We start from the raw sequence: 12,501 nt of genomic DNA on the forward strand, positions 1-12,501 counted from the left end.
GGGTAGGTAGGTATAACTAGGGAGAAGGGAGTTATAATCATTATAATTAAGAGAGAGCACATGGTAAGTTCCCGGGGGTACTGCTTTATTGTCTCAATTTGGCTGGTATTTACAGATATTGACTTCATAATATTTCTTTAAGCTCTATTCTTTTTTGTATTTTCTATTAAGTTTTGTAATCAAAAAGGTTAAATATCAGAGTTGTACTGTAGACAAAAGACAGGAATTACTAAAATATCCATGATTTTTTACTTTGTAATCATTATTTTCATCTTTCCTTTATCTCCTACAATAAGAAAAGATGTAAGTTTAACTGCGCCACACACAGAGCCAGACCCTAAAGGTTACTATCATCATTCTAAACAGGTATTACTTAGGCCAGGATGCTAGTCATTTCAAAGTAGGATCTTACATGAGTCACACAAAACTCCATATCCAAAAACAAGAATTAAAATAAATTCAGGTTTCAAAAGTCCACCTTGTTTCAGAAAATAAATTACTTCCTAGAGTAATTTATTTTACTGGTTCAATTTGTGTTATACAATGGGAAAACATCTGCACAATCTTCAACAGGCTCTCCAAATGTGGTAGTGATATTTGGTTCCTTACGACATATGAAAAGATATCTGAAACTGACTAAATGTTGCTAAAAGTTATCAAATTTGGCAAAGGAAGGATACTGTATAACTTCAGATTACACTTTCATTTTAATGTATTAAGTTTAAATACCTAGGTCAGTTCTGAGTAAGCTAATTTAAAATTTTACTTTTTGTATCTGCTTATGAGATCCAAAGAAAATTTTATGCAAAAGAGAGGAAAAGCCCCAAAATTTGTTTGCTCATCCATAAAGAAATTTTAATTATAGAAAGCTCTGTCTAAAAGGAAAATCTTTACAAAAAGTGACATACGTAAGAATTCAAGATAAAGGCAAAAAACAAAAACAAAAATCCTCCCATTTTTTAAGTGTTCCAGAAACAACTTAATGGAATTTTGATATACTTCCTATTAAAGACTTGCACTAAGGAAAACAGGCAGAATTCAAAGCAAATTCAAAACAAATCAATTAAAAAATAGCAGCTTCTAGATTTAAAAAAAAATTTTTAAAGTAACAAAAAAGAAAACAAAAAGTAGCAGCTTCTAAGCGTTTTCAGGTTAGCCAAAAAGAATATCTAATAATATTCCATGAAGGCAGTGGGCAATATCATTTGCTTACCCCTAATTCTAGTATCTAGTACAAACATATACTAGAGAGTCAAATATTCATTCAATGAATAAATTATCCAGAAATAAGCACTTCTATATGAAAATAAGTTACCAGTCAAAATTTCAAATAACTATGACAATTACTGAACTTCATCAAAATAGGAAATAAATCTGTGTTAGACACTTCAGCCTTAAGGTTAAATGCACCTTTGATTAAACATGTTACTTTACAAAAACTGTAGCCTTTGGAGAATTTGAGGGCCAGGTTCCAAATCTGTTTCTAAATGAAGACAGACAATGCCAAATTTGTACATCTCAGAATCAGCTGAATTGGAATTTGAAACCAAGTCTGATGACATCACTGAAGTCCTGAACATCTATGCTACTTATTAATATGAAATGTATGAGATTTGAAAAAGACAAAAGTTAGGTACTAGAAGGAGTTGACAGCCAAAGCACTAACACTGAAAATGAAAAGCAAAGTTGTGGTGAGGGAAGTAGTTTCTCAGGATGCTCAGTTTCTGTGGCAGGACCTGTGCTAAACAGAAAGAATGTAAACTGACCAGAACTGTTTAACCTTAATGAAGCTCAGACCCGCAGATACATAAATTGACCTTCCCACGAAAACAAATTCATACCTTTACTGTTCAAATCAAGTCAAAAGTAGCAGCTTCTAAACTGTTGCCCTTAACCAAAAAGTTAAAAACAATGTAAGATTAATATAAATGCAGATGGTTACATAAATACTTATGGACATACAGATATACAGGAGTCAGTACATGTATATATTTCCTCGCTCTGTCAGCTGAGGGACCTAAAAGCAATGACACTCCAGTAGCAAGGAACACACCTAGAGTCCAGCTTGGTTTCTAACACCATTCTCCAATTAAAGGAACCAAGGCTCCTTGGAGAAATGGTTGATTCCAGAACTGGAGCAGGAAATATACACGATGAGCCTGGAGCTCCTTCTAGTGCTAGAAAGAAAGTGCTTTAACAAAAAACAAACAACAATAAACCTCACAATAATGAGGGTTACGTCGAAGGGACACAGGAGAAAAAATATCCATACTGATGAAAATAAATGTAGAAGAGACAGAAGTCTCCGACGTACGAGAATTCCCAATAATTTTTGTAGACAATCGGACCTCAGGAAAGTGAAGTACTTAACTCCCCACTCAAGTGTGGGCTGAAGTACTTAACTCCCCACTCAAGTGTGGGCTGCAAATTGGCTCTTCATCTCAAAGAATACAGTATGGGAAAGGGTCTAGGGGGTAAGGGGGAGTAACTTCGCAGTGAAGAAACCTGACAAACACTACCTCAGCCAGGTGACTATGCTTCACATCAACAGTGATAAGTTACTATTGATGTAAAACCTGTTATAATTAGCAAATAGAATGTTGATAGTATGTGCCCCTAGATATATGATGAAAACTGAATTTTACCTCTGTAATCTTCCTCCCCAAAATACATAAATCCAGTCTAATGATGAGGAAAACAAATGAATCCTAACCGGACATTTTACAAAACACCTGACCAGTACACCTCAAAATTGTCAAGGTCATCAAAAACAATGAGTCTGAGAAACTGTCACAGCCCAGAGGTGCCAAAGAGATGTGACAATTATTTAGTATAACACTAATGTAAAAGTAATGTGGTATCCTAGAAGGGATTCTGAACAGAAAGAGAACATTAGATAAAAGCTAAGGCGACACTGCTTATTAATTGTAACAAATGTATCATACTAATGTAAGATGTTAATAACAGGGCAGGTGTAGGATAGTGTACATGCAAACTCTATAGTATCTTCCAAATTATGCTATAAATCTAAAACTGTTTGAAAATACGTAACAAGTTTATTTAAAAAGTAACAATGTGAAAAAGTATCAACTTAGAAAGCACTGGTAAATGAAAGAGGGATGAAATCAATAAACGGGTGATGCAGACAACAGTATGCCCAGTGGGTTTTCAATATTAACATTTCTGTCTGAATTGTGAGAACTATATAAAGCACTATTTTAAGTTATATAAGTCTTGCCCGTATCATTTAAGTTTATGCCCAGACTATTTTGTTTTGTTATTGCAATTTTCTCTTTTACTAAATGATTGTAGCAAGGAAAGCTACTGAATTTAAATAGCCACTCTACTGATTGCTCATGACGCTGTTTATTTTCTCAGCTTTTCCAGGTATTCAAAATAACTTTGCCTTCTCCAATATTTACACTTTGTTGTTCTCCTATCTGTATTATCTAATACGTCTAGAAAGATGTTAAATAACAACAGCATTACCTGGCTTCTTTGGCTGCCATCTTTAATGGGAATGCTTCTGGCTTTTCCCCACCATTAAGCATGATGCTGGGTGTGTGGTTTAAATATATTCTTTATACCAGATTTTTTTTAAAAATCAGAAATGGATTCAAATTTGTATTTAGATGTAGAAAACATTTTAGATCAGATCATTTTTCTTTGGATTAATATGATGAATTATATTAAAACACTTCCTAATAATAAACTATCCTGCTTCCTTCCTGACAAACCATACTTGATAAAGTATTGCATTCTTTTTATAGTCATAATTTTATTTGCTAAATGTAACTTAGGTTTTACATCAATATGTATTGATACTGGTGTGATTTTTGTCATGTTTTGGTACCAATGTTATACTAAATTTATAAAGCAATGGGAGGCTTTCCTTTTTTTATGTTGTAGATCAATTTAGGTAACATTGTAACTATTCTTTATAGGTTTAAAGCAATTCATCAGCTCTTTGCTAGTTTTCTTGATTCTTTCTATATTTATGGATCTGTTTGCATCTTTCCACATATCCAAAGTCATTTCTATTTGCATCTTCTTAAATAATTCATTCCATCTACCAATGTTTAATTTTTAACCTTGAAAATGCTCTCTAAAATTGAGTATGGGTTCCAATTTATCCCAACAGATAAAAACTAAGAAAAAAACAGTTATAAAGATAGGAAACGATGAAGCAAAACCGTCATTCAATTATTTCCACAAATTTTATTAGAATAGAATTTGAAAAAGTTGCTGGATACAGAGGTCAATAAATAACTCAATTGAATTTCTATATATTAGCAAACAAATTGCAATTTTAAAAGATAATCATTTATAACAGCATCAAAAACAAAGCTCATAGAGATAAATCAAGATATGTAGAGACAAGTAATTAAGACGTCAGAAATCTAGATTAACGGAGATGACTATCACGTCCATGAATGAAGGACTACACATTGTAAAGATGGCAATTCTCCACGCTGACCTACAGATACAACCCCCCATCAAAATCCCAGCAGATTATTTACCTGTCGAGTTTTGACAAGCTAATTCTAAAAATATTACATGCAAATGTTAAAACCCAAAAACCAAGACACCCTTGAAGAGAATTAAATATGGGAGATGGAGGAAAGGGAGGTATCAAAACAGCGCTACAGTACTTATAACAGGATGGGCACAGGGAGAGACAGACCAATGGAACCAAGCAGAGAGCAGTTTGGCAGTATCCTGTGAGTGAACAACCAGCACTTCTATTTCTAGGTAAAGAAACTCCTAGAGAAATTCTTGAACATGTGCACCAAGATACACATAGAAGGTTCAAAGCAGAACTGTTTAAAACAGCAGAAAATGGAAACAGCCTAATTATCTAATAATCACAGATTAAATATATTGTGGCATGTTAATAAAATGGAGTAACATTAAAGTGAAACATAAATTCCAACTCTATGCATGAGACTCTCTCAAAGTTGAGAAAAAGTAGAATTCCAAAATCCAAATACAGGCAAAACAAAACATACTGTTTAGAGATACATACATTGATAACACCACATACGTTTAGTAACACTAAAGAAAAACAAGAAAATGATCCTTAGATGTCACAACTAGTAATTTACTTCTTAGGGAGAGAGAGGGAGACGTGTACTGGTAGGTGCACACAGGCTTTAAAAGGGAACGGGCATCATTCTACTTAACACTGGTGGAATTACACAGGTGTTTGTTTTACTATTCTGTAAACTGTACATATACATTGTACACATCCACCTATGTATTTTATAATTTTTAAAAGACTACTTTTCAAAGTATTAACAGCCCAAACTTTACTTTCAAATGGCAATCAGGTATTATGAAAAAGAACAGACATCTGCATTCTCACAACTGAAATATTCAAAGAAGACAACTTACCTTATATAGTCCAATGCCAGGATCAATAAGAAAATCACGAGTTGATGTAGACGGCTGACTGGAAGGTCCCCCTCTTGGGGTTTTCTTCCCTTTAGGCGGATTATTAGAACAGGGTTTGGCCTGTACATCCGTCTGTTTAGATGTGCTGGGAAGATCAGGGTCTGGGCGAACTAGTAGCTGAATTATATCATTCAGTCCAACATCATAATCAAATAAAGTATATCCATTTTCCAACTAGAAAGAAAAAGGCAGAAAAAGATTAAAACATTTCTCTCAAAGCATGATCTTTCTACATCTTTAGTTACCCAAAAGCCCTAGCCAAATTAAAATTCACAGCACTGCAATCAGTGATCTTGAAATCATTCCTATTATTTTATGGTCTCTGATGTCAGCATCTACTCAGGACTTCAGTAAATTAAGAATAATTCCATATTAGGTGAAGGGTACACTGATAGCCACTGAAATTAAAAATGTATCATTGCTGGGGTGGCTGGTTAGCTCAGTTGGTTAGAGGACGGTGCTAATAATACCAAAGTCGGTTCGATCCCCACTTGGGCCACTGTGAGCTGTGCCCTCCTTAAAAAAAAAAAAAAAAAGTATCATTGCTGTAATGACTTCATCATGTAGGTAGAAAAACTCTAGATTTCTCACCAAGTTTTATTTCAGTGAATAGTAACTAAATCCACTGCAAGAAAGACGTGAATTTTGAAAATGAGTTGTTTTATGACCTGTGTTCATAAAGAGATTAAGTTAACCATTTTATCTTTCTGAAGATTGTCAGCAATTTAAAAAAGAAATCAAACAAGAAAAAAAAAACACAATTCAAACAGGAATCATTATAATTCTTCCTCATACTATTCCACTTGCCTAAAGTTCACTAATTTTATCCATTTGTAAAAGTTATCAAGTAGGATCATGAAAAGTCTTCCAAGATGAATAGTGAATAAATTATCTTGTAACTTACCCATATTTTGGCAAGGTCTCTGTAATACACTGAATTGTGTCAATCCACCCCCAAACCCCTGTCCCCCCAATATTTGATGTCCTAATCCCAGGTATCTCAGAATGTGACATTTGGAAACAGGGTCTTTACAGAGGGAATCAAGTTAAACCTAGGTCACATGGGTGGACCCTAATCCACTGTGATTGGCATTCTTATAAAAAGTTAAAAATTTGGATCAAGACAGACACACAGAGGGAAGATAAAAAGGCACACAAGTAAGAGACAGCCACGTGATAGGAGTGATGCATTTATAAGCCAAGGAACACCAAAGATTGCAAGTAAATACTAGAAGCTAAAAGAAGCAAGGAAGGATTCTTCCCTAGAGTCGTCAGAGAGAACACTGCCCTGCCTGTACCTTGATTTCAGACTTATAGCCTCCAGAACCCAGAGACAACAAATTTCTGTTGTTTTAAGCCACCTAGGCTTTGGTACTTTGTTACAGAAGCCCTAGGAAACTAAGTCTCCGTTTTGTTTCTTTATAAAATTCAGTTGACTATTTCACTATGATACAATAGGAAAACTAAACTCCTTCAATACCAAAACTATCATTTCCCCAGAAACATTACCAATTTAATTGTTCCTTTTCCCTTTGTTGTATGTAATACCTGTCACCACCTACAACTCTCTACCAGAGTAAGACCATGCTTGAGAAGTCAACCAAAGGGAAAGAATTAAAGTCTACCCTTGAATGATACACTTACTAATGTACTAGATAAGTTAATTTTAATTCAAGTGGTCCAAGAACACACCTAGACAATCCTGCACGTTACAGGTGTTCACAATTGTTCAACAGAACAAGGAATCAAGAAATTCACAAATTTCTCAGTGGGGGAATTAAAGTAGATACTATCTATCTCACAGGTTAGTTAATATGCTGATTCCAAATAAGTCGAAGGAGTCTCCCAAAATTCAGCAAGCAGAGATAAGCTCTTACAAGGATGGCAATGTTAATATTGCTTACCTTATTAAAAACAAACAAACAAGAACTCCAATTCTGAACTCTTGGGGGAAAAAAAACAACTCAAGGAACAAAAAAAACCCTATACATTTACACTTTCATTTTGACATTCTCCAAGAGCGCCCCACCCTACCCAAGACAGAACGCACTAATTCAGGAACAGCTGAAAAAGCACAACTTGATTAAACATACAATTGTTGCATATTATGACAAGTATAAAACAATGGAATTGTTTAAAGTAGAAAATAAACTCTAACAGCCTAGACCACGCAAATTAAATGGTAGGGCATTCCCCAAAATGAAGATAGCTGTTAAGGTAGTGAAACAATTGAAAATCCAAAGTGTTTCCATAAACATTTTTCCGTGGAACTTTAAGGCACAAGAGTCAGAGGGACCTCGGGGCATTCTTATACTCAACCCCTTTGATTAGTTTCTATCAAGTGATCAATCAGAGTAAATACAAGCTGCTTCAAGGGGTACTTGGTTTGAAGGAAAAGCAATGTCTGAGAGAAAGTCAGAAACACTAAGCATTATCAAGGCATGAGACCATACAATAGAAGTTAAACTCGCATTAACATGTAACCACTTTTCCTCCAATTATTCATGCTTACTATGATGGCCACTTTTACTCAGATTATCCACTTCCATCCCTAATTCATAGATACCCATCCAGTTTTCCAAAAACAGTTATTATCCATTGCATACCAAGTTCCACACAGCTAACTCACTGTGAAGAGTTGTGAAGAATGTTGGAATGATTTGTTACTTGAAAAGTACTGAAGTTCTCCCAAATCTAATGAAAGTACACACTGAAAGTTAGTTGTCGCTTAAATTATGCTCTGAGTGGGGAGAAAGGGATTGAGTCACTCAGAAATTAAAATATCCATGAGTTTTAGGCATGTAACCAAAATCCATTAATGTCTCATAGCAGAAAATGTTTTGAGAATTTATCCTAGAAGATGAGGGTTGCAGGATCTGTAATACTAGAGAGGCAGGAACGGTTCTACAATTTTGTTTTGCCAGACTGCACTCTTGAACTTTTACTGGGTTGAATGAAGAAATTCTGGGTAACAGGAAGAACTGTTAACAGTGATGCGAGGGAAAACTAGGAAGCAAACCAAGTGAGAAGGCAGCGGGGAAGTCATTCCCAAGAAGCTAGTGGTAAGCATGTAGGTGGCAGGCATTAAGTTAGTAACTTTCATGTATCTTTGCATAACATATATAATATGTAACTCTTTCTCCCTCTCCTAAGTAGGCAAACACTTTTTTTTTTTACTTTGTATCCAGTGTGAAAACCAAGAGTCCAGAGGCAAAAGGCAACTATTCCCTTTTCATTCTGCTCTGGTTCATGCCATACATCCACCATCAATTCTAAGGTTATCTCTATGTGGTAAAAGGCAAAGAATGAAATGAGGGAAGAGAACCCTTCTAAAGTAGGAAATGCTCTGGATTCTCAAAGATTTGGAGATCCACCAATATTACTTTCTTGAAAAAACCCAATCCCCAGGGTGCATCAAATGCAACACCCCAGAGAAGACTATCCAAATGAGGTTACCCTACTCTAACCAGAATTTATAGCCCTGAATTGCTGCTCTCCATTTTGACCCTCAAAAGTGGAGTCAATTACACTGCTTCTCAAATTTAATTTGCATACAGATCACCTGGGGACCTTGTTAAAATAGATTCTACTTCAGTAGGTCTGGCCTGAGGCTCCCAGGTGAAGCTAATGCTGCTGGTCCTGCTGATCCAGGGACCACACTTTGAATAGTAAGAAACTAGTAGGAGACTTGACTATCCTTCAACTTTCATTTTCAAACTGTTGTTCATCAGAATCTCCTGTGGGGTCTTGTTAAATTCAACTACTTGCAATTCTGGGGTGAGTTGAGCATCTATACTAAACATCCACAGGTGATTCTCATATACACAGAAGATTAAAAGCAGCAGACCTAATGTACAGAGGGGGGGGAGGAGGAAAGGTTACCATTTATATCATAGATACTGTCAACTTATTTTTATTTCTGACATTTTTCACTATGTGGCAGTAAAGCATCTTGAGGAAAGGGTGCCTTTTTCTAATAAGCATGAAGGAGGCAACTGACAGGATAGGGGCAGTCCTGTTGACACCAATCCAGTAGTTGCCTGGTTTGGACACACTACCCTGTCCACCAGCTGTGCACTGCAAAGAGGAAAGGATAATGGAGATAATAATCACCCCCCATGGCTACTTTGAAGCTTATAAAGAAACAAACACAGCTGGAGCACAGTCTTCCATCTCTGTCTCCAACTCAATGGGGCACCAAACGTCCATTCCTCATCCCTATTGGTTAATCACTGAGCTGAAGAAATCAAACAAGTAAGTAATTAACTGTCTTGGGGGAAGAAGTACAAATGATTGTCATCCTCAACAATTTTCCCCTGAACGTGGAACCAGCTTCCTGGCTTACTGGAAGTTAACTTCTTTGCTCTGAATTTAACCCAATCCCTATCTTTCCCTCAAGACATTCCCGTGCATCCTTTCTTTTAGCATATATGATAACCAGACTTCAGGGGTGTTGCCCAGGAATACATCTTCATACTTCATTTCTATCACTGGTGCTGAAGCCACCCAAGTATCCCAGGAATTCATATACTATTACTGTCCCTCGCTAGAAAATAAAATTCAGAAGACCTGATTACATGCTTTTCATCTCTGACCAAAATATAGAAAAGTATCAGCCACTGGTGGCACAGCAATCTAAATCTACATAGTGTTTAATACACATACAATTATTTCCACAGCAAAGTTTACAACTAAATTGAACACCTGTTTTTGTTACAAGTCAAACACTAAAGGATCAATAGAAACTGGCTGCAAGCACATATCAAAGATGCCATCACATTGATTTAAAAACAATTAAAACATCCCCAGGCTCACTCTATCTCAGAGTGTAATCGTGTCACTCTGAAATTTCTGGGCAGTTTTAGAAGGGTATGCATATCAAAGGTAGAAAAAGATTCCTTTCAAATCCTTTGTGGCTGTAGAAAAACAACTAGTACCAAAGATAGCTACATTTATTTCAAACCACATGATTGGAGCCAAATTGTGGTCTATCAACTGGAGGATGCCAACTTTTTTGGTGGATTAACACTTTTTTTTTTTTTTTTTTTGAAATATAGGATGAATCTGGGTCTCTAGGTATAGGCCACGAGAGACCTATGAAATAGGAAAACTGTTCAATGGGCCAGACCCGGGCCGTACCATACAACTATCAGAGACCTCCACAGACACCTTCACCATCAAAAATACCGTCAGCCTTCAAATATGTGCCGCTGGCTTACTCTAGTTGCTATATTAAAAACTTGGGTGAAGGGTCTATTAGAAGGTGAGAAGTAAGAAGAGCAAAACAGTCTTTTATACTCCTTTCCCTTCGGGGGATAACCCTTCTCTGGCCTACACTAGGCAATTTAAACACGGCCCGCGTTACATCAATAGCTCCTTCAGTCCAGGTCTCTAATCTCCCCCAAAGACAGATTCCAATTCTAGAAGAGGAGATGAGGGAAGGGAGCCCTAAGTTCTGGAAACTCTGCGAATCTTCAGTGTCTACATATCCTTTCCACAATGAGGAGACAGAGTTAGGGTTCTTAAGCCCAGACCAGCAATACGTAAGTTTCCCCCTCTCCTCTTCGGGAGCGGGGAAGCGCGGAAGCGAGGAGAGCTGTTAGCTGGGGAAGCTCCGCCGGGAGCCGGGGCCGCTGGCCCTCCTCGCCCGCACTGTGCCATGGCCTCCACAGCCCGCTGCCCTCCCCGCCCTCCTGACCCCATTGAACGCGGGAAGCAAGGGAACCCAGGCGCTCTGGCGGGCTGTGCCTGCGATTGCTGCCCTGCTGAGAAAGAGGTTACCCTGCCTACGGCCTCGCCGGGCGCACCTGCACTCGAGGCTGGCGGGGGACCCCGGTGCGCCCCCTCGGCGGGCCCAGGTCCGCGTTGAGGTTCGCGGGCTGCACACCCGACGGGGAACCAGGTGCGCTCCGCGCGCGCGGCGCACCAAGCCTTCGGGCCTGCCCAGCCCACGCGTCCTGGAGGCGCTCCGCTGCCCTCGCCCCGAGCTTCCCGAGGGATGCGGTGGGCGCGTCTCACCTGTTTGCCCCGGTAGAAGAGGCGCTGGCACTCGGGCCGCACGTCGAACAGCGCCCACACCCGCTCGCGCAGCTCCTCAATTGTGGCTTTGCGAGACACGTCCTCAATGGTGCGCGTCTGGGAGCCGTCGATGGTGCGAACCTGGATCCACATCTTGGCGCCGGGAGAGGGGGCCGGCTCCGCTTTGTCTCCCCCTGAGCTCAGGGCGCCGCGCCCCGCCCGGCCCGCGCCGCTTCCCCGGTGGCTCCGGCTCTCCGCGGCCGGCGGGCGAGTGCGCGCACAAGCGAGGAAGACCGACCAGACGCCGGGCCGGAGAAGCGGCCGCAACTCCTAGACCGCGTACCCGCCCAGCCGAGCAGAGGAGGAAAGGAAACCGGAACTAGTCGGAGGCGCCGCCGCCGCTGCAGCCCCCACCTCACAAATAGGAAGAAGCCTTGTCTGCGCGGCGCGGAGTGTTTACTTATAGAGCTCTAGCTCCCACATGGAGGTCACGGCGCGAACCCGGATCTCGCGAGATCCACGCCGGGCTCCGCCTTAAAGAGGAAGCGGCCCGGGAAGTGGCTGTAGACCAGAGGGAACTAAAATGGGCGGGGCGGAGGGGCGGGGCGGCTCAGAGCCGTTAGTCGCTGCTCCGCCTGCACCTGAGGACTGGACACTTCCTCTAGCTTTCGGGTTTGCAGTAGTCACGAGGGCCCCTACACTGGTCGCCGTTTTGGTCCTGCTGTCAGGACCCGGGGGGCGAGCGACACCTCAGGCCTTAGTGGACACGGTTCTGTGGTCTCAAAAACACCAAAAATAAGAAACTCTGACGTCCACTTGTATGCTCATGGAAAGCGGGGTCCGGGCGGGCGCGGTCTAAATTTCTTGAGGAAGCACAGAAGGAAATGAGCCCGCTCTACCGCGCTCACTGGGGCACCGTCCGTCACGCGGCCTGGTGGGGCCGGCCGCCCTGGAAAGGCTCTGGGGCCCCTTGTGCTTCGCGAACTCCTTTCCCGCGCGTCCCAACTGCTTCCTTCGCGCGGGAACCTT

General features: G+C 40.0%; 1 protein-coding gene across 1 annotated transcript in view; it reads right to left on the reverse strand.

The window, feature by feature from the left end:
• Positions 1-11,971, reverse strand: part of UHRF2 (ubiquitin like with PHD and ring finger domains 2) — a 70,054-nt gene extending 58,083 nt beyond the window's left edge. The window contains exons 1-2 of the mRNA XM_033122865.1: positions 11,473-11,971; positions 5,395-5,628 (exon numbers count right to left, since the gene is read on the reverse strand). Of these exons, the coding sequence (XP_032978756.1) occupies positions 5,395-5,628; positions 11,473-11,625 (387 nt within the window). The 5' untranslated portion in view covers positions 11,626-11,971. The remainder of the gene's footprint in view (positions 1-5,394; positions 5,629-11,472) is intronic.
• Between the last annotated feature and the right edge of the window lie 530 nt (positions 11,972-12,501).

The sequence above is a fragment of the Rhinolophus ferrumequinum genome, chromosome 12, assembly GCF_004115265.2.
Source record: "Rhinolophus ferrumequinum isolate MPI-CBG mRhiFer1 chromosome 12, mRhiFer1_v1.p, whole genome shotgun sequence".
Classification (NCBI taxonomy): domain Eukaryota; kingdom Metazoa; phylum Chordata; class Mammalia; order Chiroptera; family Rhinolophidae; genus Rhinolophus; species Rhinolophus ferrumequinum.